General features: G+C 29.9%; 1 protein-coding gene across 1 annotated transcript in view; it reads left to right on the top strand.

The window, feature by feature from the left end:
* Positions 1-26,025, top strand: part of LOC134700276 (collagen alpha-1(I) chain-like) — a 159,033-nt gene that overhangs the window by 23,627 nt on the left and 109,381 nt on the right. The window contains exons 22-40 of the mRNA XM_063561634.1: positions 125-142; positions 1,611-1,628; positions 3,094-3,111; positions 4,577-4,594; positions 6,060-6,077; positions 7,541-7,558; positions 9,021-9,038; positions 10,502-10,519; positions 11,984-12,001; positions 12,360-12,395; positions 13,465-13,482; positions 14,946-14,963; positions 16,427-16,444; positions 17,908-17,925; positions 19,388-19,405; positions 20,870-20,887; positions 22,350-22,367; positions 23,836-23,853; positions 25,316-25,333. Of these exons, the coding sequence (XP_063417704.1) occupies positions 125-142; positions 1,611-1,628; positions 3,094-3,111; positions 4,577-4,594; positions 6,060-6,077; positions 7,541-7,558; positions 9,021-9,038; positions 10,502-10,519; positions 11,984-12,001; positions 12,360-12,395; positions 13,465-13,482; positions 14,946-14,963; positions 16,427-16,444; positions 17,908-17,925; positions 19,388-19,405; positions 20,870-20,887; positions 22,350-22,367; positions 23,836-23,853; positions 25,316-25,333 (360 nt within the window). The remainder of the gene's footprint in view (positions 1-124; positions 143-1,610; positions 1,629-3,093; positions 3,112-4,576; positions 4,595-6,059; positions 6,078-7,540; positions 7,559-9,020; positions 9,039-10,501; positions 10,520-11,983; positions 12,002-12,359; positions 12,396-13,464; positions 13,483-14,945; positions 14,964-16,426; positions 16,445-17,907; positions 17,926-19,387; positions 19,406-20,869; positions 20,888-22,349; positions 22,368-23,835; positions 23,854-25,315; positions 25,334-26,025) is intronic.

Raw genomic sequence — 26,025 nt, 5'->3', positions numbered from 1 at the left:
AAGAAAGTCATCTGAAATTTTGAGAGAAAAGAACAATATGATACCAGTCAAACCATATTAACAAATAAAAAGATATTTTTTTATATTATTGAACTTATGCTATCCTATTTTCTCTAACTTTTAGGATCAAACGGAGCCGATGGTATGTATCAATTTTCGTGTTTATGCCAACTGCACCCTGTTTGCACAGTATCCGTTATGCTTGCAAATACACCTTTAAGTTTAATGAGATTAAACAAAATACTTGCAATTATATGTAAACATTCTAATCATTACAAACCCTTTGAACCATTGCTGACAATTTATCCGTTTAATGCCAAATTTGAATAGCTGTTTACGTATTTGCATATCGCATATAAATGTTTTTAAAGAAATATAAAGTAAACGACGAACTTGGTACACATTAAACCACTTTAACTCATATCAATGTCAGGTTTTTGAAAATAAGATTTCTTTGAAAAGTACAATAATGATGACCTTTAAATATCTCTGACTTTCAGGAACACCAGGACCTCAAGGACCCAAAGGAGAAACTGGTATGTATCAACGTGTAAAAAAAATGCATTCTGGTTACAATTTATCGTATTTGCTCACAAGACACAAATAATAAATATCAAAAGAAATACGTTTCATCAAAATTTTAATCAAACTATTCATTTACTTTAAAAAAAAAAAAAAAAAAAAAAAGAATTTAACCATTAAAAGTGATAGTTTGAACAAATCCCCTAATAGCACTGTAGTTTGTCTGTTGAATTTGCAAACAACGCACACTGCGTATTCGTCTGATTTTAAAGGGTACACTCTTTTGATAATAGAAGTCTTATTGTATGTTAGTGGATATTTAATTTCGTGGTTTTACCAACGTTCTTATGCAACCTTTAACAATGAGTATTCCTTTGAACTATAAAATTGGTTGTTCACGTTTTCCCACAAAATCAGCCATACATCCTTACAAATACAAATGAATCAAAAGAAGCTAGTTATCTGAAATGTTGAGATTAAAGACAAATATAATACCTGTCAAAGCACACTAACAACTAAAAGTCATATATTTTTAAAACAGATAACGTTGATGTATTGTACTTATACTAGCATATCTTATCTTACTTCCAGGCGCAGACGGACAAAACGGAGCCAATGGTATGCATTCTTAAAAATACACATATAACTTTCATGTGGTTAAACAAATCACTTGCAATTATATTTTAACATTGTTTTTATTACAAACATTTTTTAACGTTGCTTACAAATCATCTTTTTGATTTCTTCGATAACGTTTTGGACTTATTGTTCAGTTTTCAAGCCACATACAAACTTTTGTAAATTGAAGTCTTATTTTATTTTTGTGGATTTTTAATTTCTTGAGTTTGCCAACTTTTGATTACCAGGTTGAAAAATGTGAATTTCTTTGACCAATAAAATCCGTTGTCCACACCTTCCCACGCAATCTGCAATACCATTCCTACGAATACAAAGGAATAAAAAGAAGAAAGTCATCTGAAATTTTGAGAGAAAAGAACAATATGATACCAGTCAAACCATATTAACAAATAAAAAGATATTTTTTTATATTATTGAACTTATGCTATCCTATTTTCTCTAACTTTTAGGATCAAACGGAGCCGATGGTATGTATCAATTTTCGTGTTTATGCCAACTGCACCCTGTTTGCACAGTATCCGTTATGCTTGCAAATACACCTTTAAGTTTAATGAGATTAAACAAAATACTTGCAATTATATGTAAACATTCTAATCATTACAAACCCTTTGAACCATTGCTGACAATTTATCCGTTTAATGCCAAATTTGAATAGCTGTTTACGTATTTGCATATCGCATATAAATGTTTTTAAAGAAATATAAAGTAAACGACGAACTTGGTACACATTAAACCACTTTAACTCATATCAATGTCAGGTTTTTGAAAATAAGATTTCTTTGAAAAGTACAATAATGATGACCTTTAAATATCTCTGACTTTCAGGAACACCAGGACCTCAAGGACCCAAAGGAGAAACTGGTATGTATCAACGTGTAAAAAAAATGCATTCTGGTTACAATTTATCGTATTTGCTCACAAGACACAAATAATAAATATCAAAAGAAATACGTTTCATCAAAATTTTAATCAAACTATTCATTTACTTTAAAAAAAAAAAAAAAAAAAAGAATTTAACCATTAAAAGTGATAGTTTGAACAAATCCCCTAATAGCACTGTAGTTTGTCTGTTGAATTTGCAAACAACGCACACTGCGTATTCGTCTGATTTTAAAGGGTACACTCTTTTGATAATAGAAGTCTTATTGTATGTTAGTGGATATTTAATTTCGTGGTTTTACCAACGTTCGTATGCAACCTTTAACCATGAGTATTCCTTTGAACTATAAAATTGGTTGTTCACGTTTTCCCACAAAATCAGCCATACATCCTTACAAATACAAATGAATCAAAAGAAGCTAGTTATCTGAAATGTTGAGATTAAAGACAAATATAATACCTGTCAAAGCACACTAACAACTAAAAGTCATATATTTTTAAAACAGATAACGTTGATGTATTGTACTTATACTAGCATATCTTATCTTACTTCCAGGCGCAGACGGACAAAACGGAGCCAATGGTATGCATTCTTTAAAATACACATATAACTTTCATGTGGTTAAACAAATCACTTGCAATTATATTTTAACATTGTGTTTATTACAAACATTTTTTAACGTTGCTTACAAGTCATCTTTTTGATTTCTTCGATAACGTTTTGGACTTATTGTTCAGTTTTCAAGCCACATACAAACTTTTGTAAATTGAAGTCTTATTTTATTTTTGTGGATTTTTAATTTCTTGAGTTTGCCAACTTTTGATTACCAGTTTGAAAAATGTGAATTTCTTTGACAAATAAAATCCGTTGTCCACACCTTCCCACGCAATCTGCAATACCATTCCTACGAATACAAAGGAATAAAAAGAAGAAAGTTATCTGAAATTTTGAGAGAAAAGAACAATATGATACCAGTCAAACCATATTAACAAATAAAAAGATATTTTTTTATATTATTGAACTTATGCTATCCTATTTTCTCTAACTTTTAGGATCAAACGGAGCCGATGGTATGTATCAATTTTCGTGTTTATGCCAACTGCACCCTGTTTGCACAGTATCCGTTATGCTTGCAAATACACATTTAAGTTTAATGAGATTAAACAAAATACTTGCAATTATATGTAAACATTCTAATCATTACAAACCCTTTGAACCATTGCTGACAATTTATCCGTTTAATGCCAAATTTGAATAGCTGTTTACGTATTTGCATATCGCATATAAATGTTTTTAAAGAAATATAAAGTAAACGACGAACTTGGTACACATTAAACCACTTTAACTCATACCAATGTCAGGTTTTTGAAAATAAGATTTCTTTGAAAAGTACAATAATGATGACCTTTAAATATCTCTGACTTTCAGGAACACCAGGACCTCAAGGACCCAAAGGAGAAACTGGTATGTATCAACGTGTAAAAAAAATGCATTCTGGTTACAATTTATCGTATTTGCTCACAAGACACAAATAATAAATATCAAAAGAAATACGTTTCATCAAAATTTTAATCAAACTATTCATTTACTTTAAAAAAAAAAAAAAAAAAAGAATTTAACCATTAAAAGTGATAGTTTGAACAAATCCCCTAATAGCACTGTAGTTTGTCTGTTGAATTTGCAAACAACGCACACTGCGTATTCGTCTGATTTTAAAGGGTACACTCTTTTGATAATAGAAGTCTTATTGTATGTTAGTGGATATTTAATTTCGTGGTTTTACCAACGTTCTTATGCAACCTTTAACCATGAGTATTCCTTTGAACTATAAAATTGGTTGTTCACGTTTTCCCACAAAATCAGCCATACATCCTTACAAATACAAATGAATCAAAAGAAGCTAGTGATCTGAAATGTTGAGATTAAAGAAAAATATAATACCTGTCAAAGCACACTAACAACTAAAAGTCATATATTTTTAAAACAGATAACGTTGATGTATTGTACTTATACTAGCATATCTTATCTTACTTTCAGGCGCAGACGGACAAAACGGAGCCAATGGTATGCATTCTTTAAAAATACACATATAACTTTCATGTGGTTAAACAAATCACTTGCAATTATATTTTAACATTGTTTTTATTACAAACATTTTTTAACGTTGCTTACAAATCATCATTTTGATTTCTTCGATAACGTTTTGGACTTATTGTTCAGTTTTCAAGCCACATACAAACTTTTGTAAATTGAAGTCTTATTTTATTTTTGTGGATTTTTAATTTCTTGAGTTTGCCAACTTTTGATTACCAGTTTGAAAAATGTGAATTTCTTTGACAAATAAAATCCGTTGTCCACACCTTCCCACGCAATCTGCAATACCATTCCTACGAATACAAAGGAATAAAAAGAAGAAAGTTATCTGAAATTTTGAGAGAAAAGAACAATATGATACCAGTCAAACCATATTAACAAATAAAAAGATATTTTTTTATATTATTGAACTTATGCTATCCTATTTTCTCTAACTTTTAGGATCAAACGGAGCCGATGGTATGTATCAATTTTCGTGTTTATGCCAACTGCACCCTGTTTGCACAGTATCCGTTATGCTTGCAAATACACATTTAAGTTTAATGAGATTAAACAAAATACTTGCAATTATATGTAAACATTCTAATCATTACAAACCCTTTGAACCATTGCTGACAATTTATCCGTTTAATGCCAAATTTGAATAGCTGTTTACGTATTTGCATATCGCATATAAATGTTTTTAAAGAAATATAAAGTAAACGACGAACTTGGTACACATTAAACCACTTTAACTCATACCAATGTCAGGTTTTTGAAAATAAGATTTCTTTGAAAAGTACAATAATGATGACCTTTAAATATCTCTGACTTTCAGGAACACCAGGACCTCAAGGACCCAAAGGAGAAACTGGTATGTATCAACGTGTAAAAAAAATGCATTCTGGTTACAATTTATCGTATTTGCTCACAAGACACAAATAATAAATATCAAAAGAAATACGTTTCATCAAAATTTTAATCAAACTATTCATTTACTTTAAAAAAAAAAAAAAAAAAAAGAATTTAACCATTAAAAGTGATAGTTTGAACAAATCCCCTAATAGCACTGTAGTTTGTCTGTTGAATTTGCAAACAACGCACACTGCGTATTCGTCTGATTTTAAAGGGTACACTCTTTTGATAATAGAAGTCTTATTGTATGTTAGTGGATATTTAATTTCGTGGTTTTACCAACGTTCTTATGCAACCTTTAACCATGAGTATTCCTTTGAACTATAAAATTGGTTGTTCACGTTTTCCCACAAAATCAGCCATACATCCTTACAAATACAAATGAATCAAAAGAAGCTAGTGATCTGAAATGTTGAGATTAAAGAAAAATATAATACCTGTCAAAGCACACTAACAACTAAAAGTCATATATTTTTAAAACAGATAACGTTGATGTATTGTACTTATACTAGCATATCTTATCTTACTTTCAGGCGCAGACGGACAAAACGGAGCCAATGGTATGCATTCTTAAAAATACACATATAACTTTCATGTGGTTAAACAAATCACTTGCAATTATATTTTAACATTGTTTTTATTACAAACATTTTTTAACGTTGCTTACAAATCATCATTTTGATTTCTTCGATAACGTTTTGGACTTATTGTTCAGTTTTCAAGCCACATACAAACTTTTGTAAATTGAAGTCTTATTTTATTTTTGTGGATTTTTAATTTCTTGAGTTTGCCAACTTTTGATTACCAGGTTGAAAAATGTGAATTTCTTTGACCAATAAAATCCGTTGTCCACACCTTCCCACGCAATCTGCAATACCATTCCTACGAATACAAAGGAATAAAAAGAAGAAAGTTATCTGAAATTTTGAGAGAAAAGAACAATATGATACCAGTCAAACCATATTAACAAATAAAAAGATATTTTTTTATATTATTGAACTTATGCTATCCTATTTTCTCTAACTTTTAGGATCAAACGGAGCCGATGGTATGTATCAATTTTCGTGTTTATGCCAACTGCACCCTGTTTGCACAGTATCCGTTATGCTTGCAAATACACATTTAAGTTTAATGAGATTAAACGAAATACTTGCAATTATATGTAAACATTCTAACCATTACAAACCCTTTGAACCATTGCTGACAATTTATCCGTTTAATGCCAAATTTGAATAGCTGTTTACGTATTTGCATATCGCATATAAATGTTTTTAAAGAAATATAAAGTAAACGACGAACTTGGTACACATTAAACCACTTTAACTCATACCAATGTCAGGTTTTTGAAAATAAGATTTCTTTGAAAAGTACAATAATGATGACCTTTAAATATCTCTGACTTTCAGGAACACCAGGACCTCAAGGACCCAAAGGAGAAACTGGTATGTATCAACGTGTAAAAAAAATGCATTCTGGTTACAATTTATCGTATTTGCTCACAAGACACAAATAATAAATATCAAAAGAAATACGTTTCATCAAAATTTTAATCAAACTATTCATTTACTTTAAAAAAAGAAAAAAAAAGGAATTTAACCATTAAAAGTGATAGTTTGAACAAATCCCCTAATAGCACTGTAGTTTGTCTGTTGAATTTGCAAACAACGCACACTGCGTATTCGTCTGATTTTAAAGGGTACACTCTTTTGATAATAGAAGTCTTATTGTATCTTAGTGGATATTTAATTTCGTGGTTTTACCAACGTTCTTATGCAACCTTTAACCATGAGTATTCCTTTGAACTATAAAATTGGTTGTTCACGTTTTCCCACAAAATCAGCCATACATCCTTACAAATACAAATGAATCAAAAGAAGCTAGTGATCTGAAATGTTGAGATTAAAGAAAAATATAATACCTGTCAAAGCACACTAACAACTAAAAGTCATATATTTTTAAAACAGATAACGTTGATGTATTGTACTTATACTAGCATATCTTATCTTACTTTCAGGCGCAGACGGACAAAACGGAGCCAATGGTATGCATTCTTAAAAATACACATATAACTTTCATGTGGTTAAACAAATCACTTGCAATTATATTTTAACATTGTTTTTATTACAAACATTTTTTAACGTTGCTTACAAATCATCATTTTGATTTCTTCGATAACGTTTTGGACTTATTGTTCAGTTTTCAAGCCACATACAAACTTTTGTAAATTGAAGTCTTATTTTATTTTTGTGGATTTTTAATTTCTTGAGTTTGCCAACTTTTGATTACCAGGTTGAAAAATGTGAATTTCTTTGACCAATAAAATCCGTTGTCCACACCTTCCCACGCAATCTGCAATACCATTCCTACGAATACAAAGGAATAAAAAGAAGAAAGTTATCTGAAATTTTGAGAGAAAAGAACAATATGATACCAGTCAAACCATATTAACAAATAAAAAGATATTTTTTTATATTATTGAACTTATGCTATCCTATTTTCTCTAACTTTTAGGATCAAACGGAGCCGATGGTATGTATCAATTTTCGTGTTTATGCCAACTGCACCCTGTTTGCACAGTATCCGTTATGCTTGCAAATACACATTTAAGTTTAATGAGATTAAACAAAATACTTGCAATTATATGTAAACATTCTAACCATTACAAACCCTTTGAACCATTGCTGACAATTTATCCGTTTAATGCCAAATTTGAATAGCTGTTTACGTATTTGCATATCGCATATAAATGTTTTTAAAGAAATATAAAGTAAACGACGAACTTGGTACACATTAAACCACTTTAACTCATACCAATGTCAGGTTTTTGAAAATAAGATTTCTTTGAAAAGTACAATAATGATGACCTTTAAATATCTCTGACTTTCAGGAACACCAGGACCTCAAGGACCCAAAGGAGAAACTGGTATGTATCAACGTGTAAAAAAAATGCATTCTGGTTACAATTTATCGTATTTGCTCACAAGACACAAATAATAAATATCAAAAGAAATACGTTTCATCAAAATTTTAATCAAACTATTCATTTACTTTAAAAAAAGAAAAAAAAGGAATTTAACCATTAAAAGTGATAGTTTGAACAAATCCCCTAATAGCACTGTAGTTTGTCTGTTGAATTTGCAAACAACGCACACTGCGTATTCGTCTGATTTTAAAGGGTACACTCTTTTGATAATAGAAGTCTTATTGTATGTTAGTGGATATTTAATTTCGTGGTTTTACCAACGTTCTTATGCAACCTTTAACAATGAGTATTCCTTTGAACTATAAAATTGGTTGTTCACGTTTTCCCACAAAATCAGCCATACATCCTTACAAATACAAATGAATCAAAAGAAGCTAGTTATCTGAAATGTTGAGATTAAAGAAAAATATAATACCTGTCAAAGCACACTAACAACTAAAAGTCATATATTTTTAAAACAGATAACGTTGATGTATTGTACTTATACTAGCATATCTTATCTTACTTTCAGGCGCAGACGGACAAAACGGAGCCAATGGTATGCATTCTTAAAAATACACATATAACTTTCATGTGGTTAAACAAATCACTTGCAATTATATTTTAACATTGTTTTTATTACAAACATTTTTTAACGTTGCTTACAAATCATCATTTTGATTTCTTCGATAACGTTTTGGACTTATTGTTCAGTTTTCAAGCCACATACAAACTTTTGTAAATTGAAGTCTTATTTTATTTTTGTGGATTTTTAATTTCTTGAGTTTGCCAACTTTTGATTACCAGGTTGAAAAATGTGAATTTCTTTGACCAATAAAATCCGTTGTCCACACCTTCCCACGCAATCTGCAATACCATTCCTACGAATACAAAGGAATAAAAAGAAGAAAGTTATCTGAAATTTTGAGAGAAAAGAACAATATGATACCAGTCAAACCATATTAACAAATAAAAAGATATTTTTTTATATTATTGAACTTATGCTATCCTATTTTCTCTAACTTTTAGGATCAAACGGAGCCGATGGTATGTATCAATTTTCGTGTTTATGCCAACTGCACCCTGTTTGCACAGTATCCGTTATGCTTGCAAATACACATTTAAGTTTAATGAGATTAAACAAAATACTTGCAATTATATGTAAACATTCTAATCATTACAAACCCTTTGAACCATTGCTGACAATTTATCCGTTTAATGCCAAATTTGAATAGCTGTTTACGTATTTGCATATCGCATATAAATGTTTTTAAAGAAATATAAAGTAAACGACGAACTTGGTACACATTAAACCACTTTAACTCATACCAATGTCAGGTTTTTGAAAATAAGATTTCTTTGAAAAGTACAATAATGATGACCTTTAAATATCTCTGACTTTCAGGAACACCAGGACCTCAAGGACCCAAAGGAGAAACTGGTATGTATCAACGTGTAAAAAAAATGCATTCTGGTTACAATTTATCGTATTTGCTCACAAGACACAAATAATAAATATCAAAAGAAATACGTTTCATCAAAATTTTAATCAAACTATTCATTTACTTTAAAAAAAAAAAAAAAAAGGAATTTAACCATTAAAAGTGATAGTTTGAACAAATCCCCTTATAGCACTGTAGTTTGTCTGTTGAATTTGCAAACAACGCACACTGCGTATTCGTCTGATTTTAAAGGGTACACTCTTTTGATAATAGAAGTCTTATTGTATGTTAGTGGATATTTAATTTCGTGGTTTTACCAACGTTCTTATGCAACCTTTAACAATGAGTATTCCTTTGAACTATAAAATTGGTTGTTCACGTTTTCCCACAAAATCAGCCATACATCCTTACAAATACAAATGAATCAAAAGAAGCTAGTTATCTGAAATGTTGAGATTAAAGAAAAATATAATACCTGTCAAAGCACACTAACAACTAAAAGTCATATATTTTTAAAACAGATAACGTTGATGTATTGTACTTATACTAGCATATCTTATCTTACTTTCAGGCGCAGACGGACAAAACGGAGCCAATGGTATGCATTCTTAAAAATACACATATAACTTTCATGTGGTTAAACAAATCACTTGCAATTATATTTTAACATTGTTTTTATTACAAACATTTTTTAACGTTGCTTACAAATCATCATTTTGATTTCTTCGATAACGTTTTGGACTTATTGTTCAGTTTTCAAGCCACATACAAACTTTTGTAAATTGAAGTCTTATTTTATTTTTGTGGATTTTTAATTTCTTGAGTTTGCCAACTTTTGATTACCAGGTTGAAAAATGTGAATTTCTTTGACCAATAAAATCCGTTGTCCACACCTTCCCACGCAATCTGCAATACCATTCCTACGAATACAAAGGAATAAAAAGAAGAAAGTTATCTGAAATTTTGAGAGAAAAGAACAATATGATACCAGTCAAACCATATTAACAAATAAAAAGATATTTTTTTATATTATTGAACTTATGCTATCCTATTTTCTCTAACTTTTAGGATCAAACGGAGCCGATGGTATGTATCAATTTTCGTGTTTATGCCAACTGCACCCTGTTTGCACAGTATCCGTTATGCTTGCAAATACACATTTAAGTTTAATGAGATTAAACAAAATACTTGCAATTATATGTAAACATTCTAATCATTACAAACCCTTTGAACCATTGCTGACAATTTATCCGTTTAATGCCAAATTTGAATAGCTGTTTACGTATTTGCATATCGCATATAAATGTTTTTAAAGAAATATAAAGTAAACGACGAACTTGGTACACATTAAACCACTTTAACTCATACCAATGTCAGGTTTTTGAAAATAAGATTTCTTTGAAAAGTACAATAATGATGACCTTTAAATATCTCTGACTTTCAGGAACACCAGGACCTCAAGGACCCAAAGGAGAAACTGGTATGTATCAACGTGTAAAAAAAATGCATTCTGGTTACAATTTATCGTATTTGCTCACAAGACACAAATAATAAATATCAAAAGAAATACGTTTCATCAAAATTTTAATCAAACTATTCATTTACTTTAAAAAAAAAAAAAAAAAAGGAATTTAACCATTAAAAGTGATAGTTTGAACAAATCCCCTTATAGCACTGTAGTTTGTCTGTTGAATTTGCAAACAACGCACACTGCGTATTCGTCTGATTTTAAAGGGTACACTCTTTTGATAATAGAAGTCTTATTGTATGTTAGTGGATATTTAATTTCGTGGTTTTACCAACGTTCTTATGCAACCTTTAACAATGAGTATTCCTTTGAACTATAAAATTGGTTGTTCACGTTTTCCCACAAAATCAGCCATACATCCTTACAAATACAAATGAATCAAAAGAAGCTAGTTATCTGAAATGTTGAGATTAAAGAAAAATATAATACCTGTCAAAGCACACTAACAACTAAAAGTCATATATTTTTAAAACAGATAACGTTGATGTATTGTACTTATACTAGCATATCTTATCTTACTTCCAGGCGCAGACGGACAAAACGGAGCCAATGGTATGCATTCTTAAAAATACACATATAACTTTCATGTGGTTAAACAAATCACTTGCAATTATATTTTAACATTGTTTTTATTACAAACATTTTTTAACGTTGCTTACAAATAATCTTTTTGATTTCTTCGATAACGTTTTGGACTTATTGTTCAGTTTTCAAGCCACATACAAACTTTTGTAAATTGAAGTCTTATTTTATTTTTGTGGATTTTTAATTTCTTGAGTTTGCCAACTTTTGATTACCAGGTTGAAAAATGTGAATTTCTTTGACCAATAAAATCCGTTGTCCACACCTTCCCACGCAATCTGCAATACCATTCCTACGAATACAAAGGAATAAAAAGAAGAAAGTTATCTGAAATTTTGAGAGAAAAGAACAATATGATACCAGTCAAACCATATTAACAAATAAAAAGATATTTTTTTATATTATTGAACTTATGCTATCCTATTTTCTCTAACTTTTAGGATCAAACGGAGCCGATGGTATGTATCAATTTTCGTGTTTATGCCAACTGCACCCTGTTTGCACAGTATCCGTTATGCTTGCAAATACACATTTAAGTTTAATGAGATTAAACAAAATACTTGCAATTATATGTAAACATTCTAATCATTACAAACCCTTTGAACCATTGCTGACAATTTATCCGTTTAATGCCAAATTTGAATAGCTGTTTACGTATTTGCATATCGCATATAAATGTTTTTAAAGAAATATAAAGTAAACGACGAACTTGGTACACATTAAACCACTTTAACTCATACCAATGTCAGGTTTTTGAAAATAAGATTTCTTTGAAAAGTACAATAATGATGACCTTTAAATATCTCTGACTTTCAGGAACACCAGGACCTCAAGGACCCAAAGGAGAAACTGGTATGTAGCAACGTGTAAAAAAAATGCATTCTGGTTACAATTTATCGTATTTGCTCACAAGACACAAATAATAAATATCAAAAGAAATACGTTTCATCAAAATTTTAATCAAACTATTCATTTACTTTAAAAAAAAAAAAAAAAAGGAATTTAACCATTAAAAGTGATAGTTTGAACAAATCCCCTAATAGCACTGTAGTTTGTCTGTTGAATTTGCAAACAACGCACACTGCGTATTCGTCTGATTTTAAAGGGTACACTCTTTTGATAATAGAAGTCTTATTGTATGTTAGTGGATATTTAATTTCGTGGTTTTACCAACGTTCTTATGCAACCTTTAACAATGAGTATTCCTTTGAACTATAAAATTGGTTGTTCACGTTTTCCCACAAAATCAGCCATACATCCTTACAAATACAAATGAATCAAAAGAAGCTAGTTATCTGAAATGTTGAGATTAAAGAAAAATATAATACCTGTCAAAGCACACTAACAACTAAAAGTCATATATTTTTAAAACAGATAACGTTGATGTATTGTACTTATACTAGCATATCTTATCTTACTTTCAGGCGCAGACGGACAAAACGGAGCCAATGGTATGCATTCTTAAAAATACACATATAACTTTCATGTGGTTAAACAAATCACTTGCAATTATATTTTAACATTGTTTTTATTACAAACATTTTTTAACGTTGCTTACAAATCATCATTTTGATTTCTTCGATAACGTTTTGGACTTATTGTTCAGTTTTCAAGCCACATACAAACTTTTGTAAATTGAAGTCTTATTTTATTTTTGTGGATTTTTAATTTCTTGAGTTTGCCAACTTTTGATTACCAGGTTGAAAAATGTGAATTTCTTTGACCAATAAAATCCGTTGTCCACACCTTCCCACGAAATCTGCAATACCATTCCTACGAATACAAAGGAATAAAAAGAAGAAAGTTATCTGAAATTTTGAGAGAAAAGAACAATATGATACCAGTCAAACCATATTAACAAATAAAAAGATATTTTTTTATATTATTGAACTTATGCTATCCTATTTTCTCTAACTTTTAGGATCAAACGGAGCCGATGGTATGTATCAATTTTCGTGTTTATGCCAACTGCACCCTGTTTGCACAGTATCCGTTATGCTTGCAAATACACATTTAAGTTTAATGAGATTAAACAAAATACTTGCAATTATATGTAAACATTCTAATCATTACAAACCCTTTGAACCATTGCTGACAATTTATCCGTTTAATGCCAAATTTGAATAGCTGTTTACGTATTTGCATATCGCATATAAATGTTTTTAAAGAAATATAAAGTAAACGACGAACTTGGTACACATTAAACCACTTTAACTCATACCAATGTCAGGTTTTTGAAAATAAGATTTCTTTGAAAAGTACAATAATGATGACCTTTAAATATCTCTGACTTTCAGGAACACCAGGACCTCAAGGACCCAAAGGAGAAACTGGTATGTATCAACGTGTAAAAAAAATGCATTCTGGTTACAATTTATCGTATTTGCTCACAAGACACAAATAATAAATATCAAAAGAAATACGTTTCATCAAAATTTTAATCAAACTATTCATTTACTTTAAAAAAAAAAAAAAAAAAGAATTTAACCATTAAAAGTGATAGTTTGAACAAATCCCCTAATAGCACTGTAGTTTGTCTGTTGAATTTGAAAACAACGCACACTGCGTATTCGTCTGATTTTAAAGGGTACACTCTTTTGATAATAGAAGTCTTATTGTATGTTAGTGGATATTTAATTTCGTGGTTTTACCAACGTTCTTATGCAACCTTTAACCATGAGTATTCCTTTGAACTATAAGATTGGTTGTTCACGTTTTCCCACAAAATCAGCCATACATCCTTACAAATACAAATGAATCAAAAGAAGCTAGTGATCTGAAATGTTGAGATTAAAGAAAAATATAATACCTGTCAAAGCACACTAACAACTAAAAGTCATATATTTTTAAAACAGATAACGTTGATGTATTGTACTTATACTAGCATATCTTATCTTACTTTCAGGCGCAGACGGACAAAACGGAGCCAATGGTATGCATTCTTAAAAATACACATATAACTTTCATGTGGTTAAACAAATCACTTGCAATTATATTTTAACATTGTTTTTATTACAAACATTTTTTAACGTTGCTTACAAATCATCATTTTGATTTCTTCGATAACGTTTTGGACTTATTGTTCAGTTTTCAAGCCACATACAAACTTTTGTAAATTGAAGTCTTATTTTTTTTTTGTGGATTTTTAATTTCTTGAGTTTGCCAACTTTTGATTACCAGGTTGAAAAATGTGAATTTCTTTGACCAATAAAATCCGTTGTCCACATCTTCCCACGCAATCCGCAATACCATTCCTACGAATACAAAGGAATAAAAAGAAGAAAGTTATCTGAAATTTTGAGAGAAAAGAACAATATGATACCAGTCAAACCATATTAACAAATAAAAAGATATTTTATTATATTATTGAACTTATGCTATCCTATTTTCTCTAACTTTTAGGATCAAACGGAGCCGATGGTATGTATCAATTTTCGTGTTTATGCCAACTGCACCCTGTTTGCACAGTATCCGTTATGCTTGCAAATACACATTTAAGTTTAATGAGATTAAACAAAATACTTGCAATTATATGTAAACATTCTAATCATTACAAACCCTTTGAACCATTGCTGACAATTTATCCGTTTAATGCCAAATTTGAATAGCTGTTTACGTATTTGCATATCGCATATAAATGTTTTTAAAGAAATATAAAGTAAACGACGAACTTGGTACACATTAAACCACTTTAACTCATACCAATGTCAGGTTTTTGAAAATAAGATTTCTTTGAAAAGTACAATAATGATGACCTTTAAATATCTCTGACTTTCAGGAACACCAGGACCTCAAGGACCCAAAGGAGAAACTGGTATGTATCAACGTGTAAAAAAAATGCATTCTGGTTACAATTTATCGTATTTGCTCGCAAGACACAAATAATAAATATCAAAAGAAATACGTTTCATCAAAATTTTAATCAAACTATTCATTTACTTTAAAAAAAAAAAAAAAAAGAATTTAACCATTAAAAGTGATAGTTTGAACAAATCCCCTAATAGCACTGTAGTTTTTTTGTTGAATTTCCAAACAACGCACACTGCGTATTCGTCTGATTTTAAAGGGTACACTCTTTTGATAATAGAAGTCTTATTGTATGTTAGTGGATATTTAATTTCGTGGTTTTACCAACGTTCTTATGCAACCTTTAACAATGAGTATTCCTTTGAACTATAAAATTGGTTGTTCACGTTTTCCCACAAAATCAGCCATACATCCTTACAAATACAAATGAATCAAAAGAAGCTAGTTATCTGAAATGTTGAGATTAAAGAAAAATATAATACCTGTCAAAGCACACTAACAACTAAAAGTCATATATTTTTAAAACAGATAACGTTGATGTATTGTACTTATACTAGCATATCTTATCTTACTTCCAGGCGCAGACGGACAAAACGGAGCCAATGGTATGCATTCTTAAAAATACACATATAACTTTCATGTGGTTAAACAAATCACTTGCAATTATATTTTAACATTGTTTTTATTACAAACATTTTTTAACGTTGCTTACAAATCATCATTTTGATTTCTTCGATAACGTTTTGGACTTATTGTTCAGTTTTCAAGCCACATACAAACTTTTGTAAATTGAAGTCTTATTTTATTTTTGTGGATTTTTAATTTCTTGAGTTTGCCAACTTTTGATTACCAGGTTGAAAAATGTGAATTTCTTTGACCAATAAAATCCGTTGTCCACACCTTCCCACGCAATCTGCAATACCATTCCTACGAATACAAAGGAATAAAAAGAAGAAAGTCATCTGAAATTTTGAGAGAAAAGAACAATATGATACCAGTCAAACCATATTAACAAATAAAAAGATATTTTTTTTATATTATTGAACTTATGCTATCCTATTTTCTCTAACTTTTAGGATCAAACGGAGCCGATGGTATGTATCAATTTTCGTGTTTATGCCAACTGCACCCTGTTTGCACAGTATCCGTTATGCTTGCAAATACACATTTAAGTTTAATGAGATTAAACAAAATACTTGCAATTATATGTAAACATTCTAATCATTACAAACCCTTTGAACCATTGCTGACAATTTATCCGTTTAATGCCAAATTTGAATAGCTGTTTACGTATTTGCATATCGCATATAAATGTTTTTAAAGAAATATAAAGTAAACGACGAACTTGGTACACATTAAACCACTTTAACTCATACCAATGTCAGGTTTTTGAAAATAAGATTTCTTTGAAAAGTACAATAATGATGACCTTTAAATATCTCTGACTTTCAGGAACACCAGGACCTCAAGGACCCAAAGGAGAAACTGGTATGTATCAACGTGTAAAAAAAAATGCATTCTGGTTACAATTTATCGTATTTGCTCACAAGACACAAATAATAAATATCAAAAGAAATACGTTTCATCAAAATTTTAATCAAACTATTCATTTACTTTAAAAAAAAAAAAAAAAAGAATTTAACCATTAAAAGTGATAGTTTGAACAAATCCCCTAATAGCACTGTAGTTTGTCTGTTGAATTTGCAAACAACGCACACTGCGTATTCGTCTGATTTTAAAGGGTACACTCTTTTGATAATAGAAGTCTTATTGTATGTTAGTGGATATTTAATTTCGTGGTTTTACCAACGTTCTTATGCAACCTTTAACAATGAGTATTCCTTTGAACTATAAAATTGGTTGATCACGTTTTCCCACAAAATCAGCCATACATCCTTACAAATACAAATGAATCAAAAGATGCTAGTTATCTGAAATGTTGAGATTAAAGAAAAATATAATACCTGTCAAAGCACACTAACAACTAAAAGTCATATATTTTTAAAACAGATAACGTTGATGTATTGTACTTATACTAGCATATCTTATCTTACTTTCAGGCGCAGACGGACAAAACGGAGCCAATGGTATGCATTCTTAAAAATACACATATAACTTTCATGTGGTTAAACAAATCACTTGCAATTATATTTTAACATTGTTTTTATTACAAACATTTTTTAACGTTGCTTACAAATCATCATTTTGATTTCTTCGATAACGTTTTGGACTTATTGTTCAGTTTTCAAGCCACATACAAACTTTTGTAAATTGAAGTCTTATTTTTTTTTTGTGGATTTTTAATTTCTTGAGTTTGCCAACTTTTGATTACCAGGTTGAAAAATGTGAATTTCTTTGACCAATAAAATCCGTTGTCCACACCTTCCCACGCAATCCGCAATACCATTCCTACGAATACAAAGGAATAAAAAGAAGAAAGTTATCTGAAATTTTGAGAGAAAAGAACAATATGATACCAGTCAAACCATATTAACAAATAAAAAGATATTTTTTTATATTATTGAACTTATGCTATCCTATTTTCTCTAACTTTTAGGATCAAACGGAGCCGATGGTATGTATCAATTTTCGTGTTTATGCCAACTGCACCCTGTTTGCACAGTATCCGTTATGCTTGCAAATACACATTTAAGTTTAATGAGATTAAACAAAATACTTGCAATTATATGTAAACATTCTAATCATTACAAACCCTTTGAACCATTGCTGACAATTTATCCGTTTAATGCCAAATTTGAATAGCTGTTTACGTATTTGCATATCGCATATAAATGTTTTTAAAGAAATATAAAGTAAACGACGAACTTGGTACACATTAAACCACTTTAACTCATACCAATGTCAGGTTTTTGAAAATAAGATTTCTTTGAAAAGTACAATAATGATGACCTTTAAATATCTCTGACTTTCAGGAACACCAGGACCTCAAGGACCCAAAGGAGAAACTGGTATGTATCAACGTGTAAAAAAAATGCATTCTGGTTACAATTTATCGTATTTGCTCACAAGACACAAATAATAAATATCAAAAGAAATACGTTTCATCAAAATTTTAATCAAACTATTCATTTACTTTAAAAAAAAAAAAAAAAAGAATTTAACCATTAAAAGTGATAGTTTGAACAAATCCCCTAATAGCACTGTAGTTTTTTTGTTGAATTTCCAAACAACGCACACTGCGTATTCGTCTGATTTTAAAGGGTACACTCTTTTGATAATAGAAGTCTTATTGTATGTTAGTGGATATTTAATTTCGTGGTTTTACCAACGTTCTTATGCAACCTTTAACAATGAGTATTCCTTTGAACTATAAAATTGGTTGTTCACGTTTTCCCACAAAATCAGCCATACATCCTTACAAATACAAATGAATCAAAAGAAGCTAGTTATCTGAAATGTTGAGATTAAAGAAAAATATAATACCTGTCAAAGCACACTAACAACTAAAAGTCATATATTTTTAAAACAGATAACGTTGATGTATTGTACTTATACTAGCATATCTTATCTTACTTCCAGGCGCAGACGGACAAAACGGAGCCAATGGTATGCATTCTTAAAAATACACATATAACTTTCATGTGGTTAAACAAATCACTTGCAATTATATTTTAACATTGTTTTTATTACAAACATTTTTTAACGTTGCTTACAAATCATCATTTTGATTTCTTCGATAACGTTTTGGACTTATTGTTCAGTTTTCAAGCCACATACAAACTTTTGTAAATTGAAGTCTTATTTTATTTTTGTGGATTTTTAATTTCTTGAGTTTGCCAACTTTTGATTACCAGGTTGAAAAATGTGAATTTCTTTGACCAATAAAATCCGTTGTCCACACCTTCCCACGCAATCTGCAATACCATTCCTACGAATACAAAGGAATAAAAAGAAGAAAGTCATCTGAAATTTTGAGAGAAAAGAACAATATGATACCAGTCAAACCATATTAACAAATAAAAAGATATTTTTTTATATTATTGAACTTATGCTATCCTATTTTCTCTAACTTTTAGGATCAAACGGAGCCGATGGTATGTATCAATTTTCGTGTTTATGCCAACTGCACCCTGTTTGCACAGTATCCGTTATGCTTGCAAATACACATTTAAGTTTAATGAGATTAAACAAAATACTTGCAATTATATGTAAACATTCTAATCATTACAAACCCTTTGAACCATTGCTGACAATTTATCCGTTTAATGCCAAATTTGAATAGCTGTTTACGTATTTGCATATCGCATATAAATGTTTTTAAAGAAATATAAAGTAAACGACGAACTTGGTACACATTAAACCACTTTAACTCATACCAATGTCAGGTTTTTGAAAATAAGATTTCTTTGAAAAGTACAATAATGATGACCTTTAAATATCTCTGACTTTCAGGAACACCAGGACCTCAAGGACCCAAAGGAGAAACTGGTATGTATCAACGTGTAAAACAAAATGCATTCTGGTTACAATTTATCGTATTTGCTCACAAGACACAAATAATAAATATCAAAAGAAATACGTTTCATCAAAATTTTAATCAAACTATTCATTTACTTTAAAAAAAAAAAAAAAAAAGAATTTAACCATTAAAAGTGATAGTTTGAACAAATCCCCTAATAGCACTGTAGTTTGTCTGTTGAATTTGCAAACAACGCACACTGCGTATTCGTCTGATTTTAAAGGGTACACTCTTTTGATAATAGAAGTCTTATTGTATGTTAGTGGATATTTAATTTCGTGGTTTTTCCAACGTTCTTATGCAACCTTTAACAATGAGTATTCCTTTGAACTATAAAATTGGTTGATCACGTTTTCCCACAAAATCAGCCATACATCCTTACAAATACAAATGAATCAAAAGATGCTAGTTATCTGAAATGTTGAGATTAAAGAAAAATATAATACCTGTCAAAGCACACTAACAACTAAAAGTCATATATTTTTAAAACAGATAACGTTGATGTATTGTACTTATACTAGCATATCTTATCTTACTTTCAGGCGCAGACGGACAAAACGGAGCCAATGGTATGCATTCTTAAAAATACACATATAACTTTCATGTGGTTAAACAAATCACTTGCAATTATATTTTAACATTGTTTTTATTACAAACATTTTTTAACGTTGCTTACAAATCATCATTTTGATTTCTTCGATAACGTTTTGGACTTATTGTTCAGTTTTCAAGCCACATACAAACTTTTGTAAATTGAAGTCTTATTTTTTTTTTGTGGATTTTTAATTTCTTGAGTTTGCCAACTTTTGATTACCAGGTTGAAAAATGTGAATTTCTTTGACCAATAAAATCCGTTGTCCACACCTTCCCACGCAATCCGCAATACCATTCCTACGAATACAAAGGAATAAAAAGAAGAAAGTTATCTGAAATTTTGAGAGAAAAGAACAATATGATACCAGTCAAACCATATTAACAAATAAAAAGATATTTTTTTATATTATTGAACTTATGCTATCCTATTTTCTCTAACTTTTAGGATCAAACGGAGCCGATGGTATGTATCAATTTTCGTGTTTATGCCAACTGCACCCTGTTTGCACAGTATCCGTTATGCTTGCAAATACACATTTAAGTTTAATGAGATTAAACAAAATACTTGCAATTATATGTAAACATTCTAATCATTACAAACCCTTTGAACCATTGCTGACAATTTATCCGTTTAATGCCAAATTTGAATAGCTGTTTACGTATTTGCATATCGCATATAAATGTTTTTAAAGAAATATAAAGTAAACGACGAACTTGGTACACATTAAACCACTTTAACTCATACCAATGTCAGGTTTTTGAAAATAAGATTTCTTTGAAAAGTACAATAATGATGACCTTTAAATATCTCTGACTTTCAGGAACACCAGGACCTCAAGGACCCAAAGGAGAAACTGGTATGTATCAACGTGTAAAAAAAATGCATTCTGGTTACAATTTATCGTATTTGCTCACAAGACACAAATAATAAATATCAAAAGAAATACGTTTCATCAAAATTTTAATCAAACTATTCATTTACTTTAAAAAAAAAAAAAAAAAGAATTTAACCATTAAAAGTGATAGTTTGAACAAATCCCCTAATAGCACTGTAGTTTTTTTGTTGAATTTCCAAACAACGCACACTGCGTATTCGTCTGATTTTAAAGGGTACACTCTTTTGATAATAGAAGTCTTATTGTATGTTAGTGGATATTTAATTTCGTGGTTTTACCAACGTTCTTATGCAACCTTTAACAATGAGTATTCCTTTGAACTATAAAATTGGTTGTTCACGTTTTCCCACAAAATCAGCCATACATCCTTACAAATACAAATGAATCAAAAGAAGCTAGTTATCTGAAATGTTGAGATTAAAGAAAAATATAATACCTGTCAAAGCACACTAACAACTAAAAGTCATATATTTTTAAAACAGATAACGTTGATGTATTGTACTTATACTAGCATATCTTATCTTACTTCCAGGCGCAGACGGACAAAACGGAGCCAATGGTATGCATTCTTAAAAATACACATATAACTTTCATGTGGTTAAACAAATCACTTGCAATTATATTTTAACATTGTTTTTATTACAAACATTTTTTAACGTTGCTTACAAATCATCATTTTGATTTCTTCGATAACGTTTTGGACTTATTGTTCAGTTTTCAAGCCACATACAAACTTTTGTAAATTGAAGTCTTATTTTATTTTTGTGGATTTTTAATTTCTTGAGTTTGCCAACTTTTGATTACCAGGTTGAAAAATGTGAATTTCTTTGACCAATAAAATCCGTTGTCCACACCTTCCCACGCAATCTGCAATACCATTCCTACGAATACAAAGGAATAAAAAGAAGAAAGTCATCTGAAATTTTGAGAGAAAAGAACAATATGATACCAGTCAAACCATATTAACAAATAAAAAGATATTTTTGTATATTATTGAACTTATGCTATCCTATTTTCTCTAACTTTTAGGATCAAACGGAGCCGATGGTATGTATCAATTTTCGTGTTTATGCCAACTGCACCCTGTTTGCACAGTATCCGTTATGCTTGCAAATACACATTTAAGTTTAATGAGATTAAACAAAATACTTGCAATTATATGTAAACATTCTAATCATTACAAACCCTTTGAACCATTGCTGACAATTTATCCGTTTAATGCCAAATTTGAATAGCTGTTTACGTATTTGCATATCGCATATAAATGTTTTTAAAGAAATATAAAGTAAACGACGAACTTGGTACACATTAAACCACTTTAACTCATACCAATGTCAGGTTTTTGAAAATAAGATTTCTTTGAAAAGTACAATAATGATGACCTTTAAATATCTCTGACTTTCAGGAACACCAGGACCTCAAGGACCCAAAGGAGAAACTGGTATGTATCAACGTGTAAAAAAAAATGCATTCTGGTTACAATTTATCGTATTTGCTCACAAGACACAAATAATAAATATCAAAAGAAATACGTTTCATCAAAATTTTAATCAAACTATTCATTTACTTTAAAAAAAAAAAAAAAAAAAAAAAGAATTTAACCATTAAAAGTGATAGTTTGAACAAATCCCCTAATAGCACTGTAGTTTGTCTGTTGAATTTGCAAACAACGCACACTGCGTATTCGTCTGATTTTAAAGGGTACACTCTTTTGATAATAGAAGTCTTATTGTATGTTAGTGGATATTTAATTTCGTGGTTTTACCAACGTTCTTATGCAACCTTTAACAATGAGTATTCCTTTGAACTATAAAATTGGTTGATCACGTTTTCCCACAAAATCAGCCATACATCCTTACAAATACAAATGAATCAAAAGATGCTAGTTATCTGAAATGTTGAGATTAAAGAAAAATATAATACCTGTCAAAGCACACTAACAACTAAAAGTCATATATTTTTAAAACAGATAACGTTGATGTATTGTACTTATACTAGCATATCTTATCTTACTTTCAGGCGCAGACGGACAAAACGGAGCCAATGGTATGCATTCTTAAAAATACACATATAACTTTCATGTGGTTAAACAAATCACTTGCAATTATATTTTAACTATGTTTTATTACAAACATATTTTAACGTTGCCCACAAATCATCATTTTGATTTCTTCGATAACGTTTTGGACTTATTGTTCAGTTTTTAAGCCACATACAAACTTTTGTAAATTGAAGTCTTATTTTATTTTTGTGGATTTTTAATTTCTTGAGTTTGCCAACTTTTGATTACCAGGTTGAAAAATGTGAATTTCTTTGACCAAAAAAATCCGTTGTCCACACCTTCCCACGCAATCTGCAATACCATTCCTACGAATACAAAGGAATAAAAAGAAGAAAGTTATCTGAAATTTTGAGAGAAAAGAACAATATGATACCAGTCAAACCATATTAACAAATAAAAAGATATTTTTTTATATTATTGAACTTATGCTATCCTATTTTCTCTAACTTTTAGGATCAAACGGAGCCGATGGTATGTATCAATTTTCGTGTTTATGCCAACTGCACCCTGTTTGCACAGTATCCGTTATGCTTGCAAATACACATTTAAGTTTAATGAGATTAAACAAAATACTTGCAATTATATGTAAACATTCTAATCATTACAAACCCTTTGAACCATTGCTGACAATTTATCCGTTTAATGCCAAATTTGAATAGCTGTTTACGTATTTGCATATCGCATATAAATGTTTTTAAAGAAATATAAAGTAAACGACGAACTTGGTACACATTAAACCACTTTAACTCATACCAATGTCAGGTTTTTGAAAATAAGATTTCTTTGAAAAGTACAATAATGATGACCTTTAAATATCTCTGACTTTCAGGAACACCAGGACCTCAAGGACCCAAAGGAGAAACTGGTATGTATCAACGTGTAAAAAAAATGCATTCTGGTTACAATTTATCGTATTTGCTCACAAGACACAAATAATAAATATCAAAAGAAATACGTTTCATCAAAATTTTAATCAAACTATTCATTTACTTTAAAAAAAAAAAAAAAAAGAATTTAACCATTAAAAGTGATAGTTTGAACAAATCCCCTAATAGCACTGTAGTTTTTTTGTTGAATTTCCAAACAACGCACACTGCGTATTCGTCTGATTTTAAAGGGTACACTCTTTTGATAATAGAAGTCTTATTGTATGTTAGTGGATATTTAATTTCGTGGTTTTACCAACGTTCTTATGCAACCTTTAACAATGAGTATTCCTTTGAACTATAAAATTGGTTGTTCACGTTTTCCCACAAAATCAGCCATACATCCTTACAAATACAAATGAATCAAAAGAAGCTAGTTATCTGAAATGTTGAGATTAAAGAAAAATATAATACCTGTCAAAGCACACTAACAACTAAAAGTCATATATTTTTAAAACAGATAACGTTGATGTATTGTACTTATACTAGCATATCTTATCTTACTTCCAGGCGCAGACGGACAAAACGGAGCCAATGGTATGCATTCTTAAAAATACACATATAACTTTCATGTGGTTAAACAAATCACTTGCAATTATATTTTAACATTGTTTTTATTACAAACATTTTTTAACGTTGCTTACAAATCATCATTTTGATTTCTTCGATAACGTTTTGGACTTATTGTTCAGTTTTCAAGCCACATACAAACTTTTGTAAATTGAAGTCTTATTTTATTTTTGTGGATTTTTAATTTCTTGAGTTTGCCAACTTTTGATTACCAGGTTGAAAAATGTGAATTTCTTTGACCAATAAAATCCGTTGTCCACACCTTCCCACGCAATCTGCAATACCATTCCTACGAATACAAAGGAATAAAAAGAAGAAAGTCATCTGAAATTTTGAGAGAAAAGAACAATATGATACCAGTCAAACCATATTAACAAATAAAAAGATATGTTTTTATATTATTGAACTTATGCTATCCTATTTTCTCTAACTTTTAGGATCAAACGGAGCCGATGGTATGTATCAATTTTCGTGTTTATGCCAACTGCACCCTGTTTGCACAGTATCCGTTATGCTTGCAAATACACATTTAAGTTTAATGAGATTAAACAAAATACTTGCAATTATATGTAAACATTCTAATCATTACAAACCCTTTGAACCATTGCTGACAATTTATCCGTTTAATGCCAAATTTGAATAGCTGTTTACGTATTTGCATATCGCATATAAATGTTTTTAAAGAAATATAAAGTAAACGACGAACTTGGTACACATTAAACCACTTTAACTCATACCAATGTCAGGTTTTTGAAAATAAGATTTCTTTGAAAAGTACAATAATGATGACCTTTAAATATCTCTGACTTTCAGGAACACCAGGACCTCAAGGACCCAAAGGAGAAACTGGTATGTATCAACGTGTAAAAAAAAATGCATTCTGGTTACAATTTATCGTATTTGCTCACAAGACACAAATAATAAATATCAAAAGAAATACGTTTCATCAAAATTTTAATCAAACTATTCATTTACTTTAAAAAAAAAAAAAAAAAAAGAATTTAACCATTAAAAGTGATAGTTTGAACAAATCCCCTAATAGCACTGTAGTTTGTCTGTTGAATTTGCAAACAACGCACACTGCGTATTCGTCTGATTTTAAAGGGTACACTCTTTTGATAATAGAAGTCTTATTGTATGTTAGTGG

The sequence above is a fragment of the Mytilus trossulus genome, unplaced genomic scaffold (assembly GCF_036588685.1).
Source record: "Mytilus trossulus isolate FHL-02 unplaced genomic scaffold, PNRI_Mtr1.1.1.hap1 h1tg000128l__unscaffolded, whole genome shotgun sequence".
Lineage (NCBI taxonomy): Eukaryota > Metazoa > Mollusca > Bivalvia > Mytilida > Mytilidae > Mytilus > Mytilus trossulus.
The sequence above is the reverse complement of the archived record's forward strand: the minus strand, read 5'-3'. Positions and strand labels throughout refer to the sequence as shown.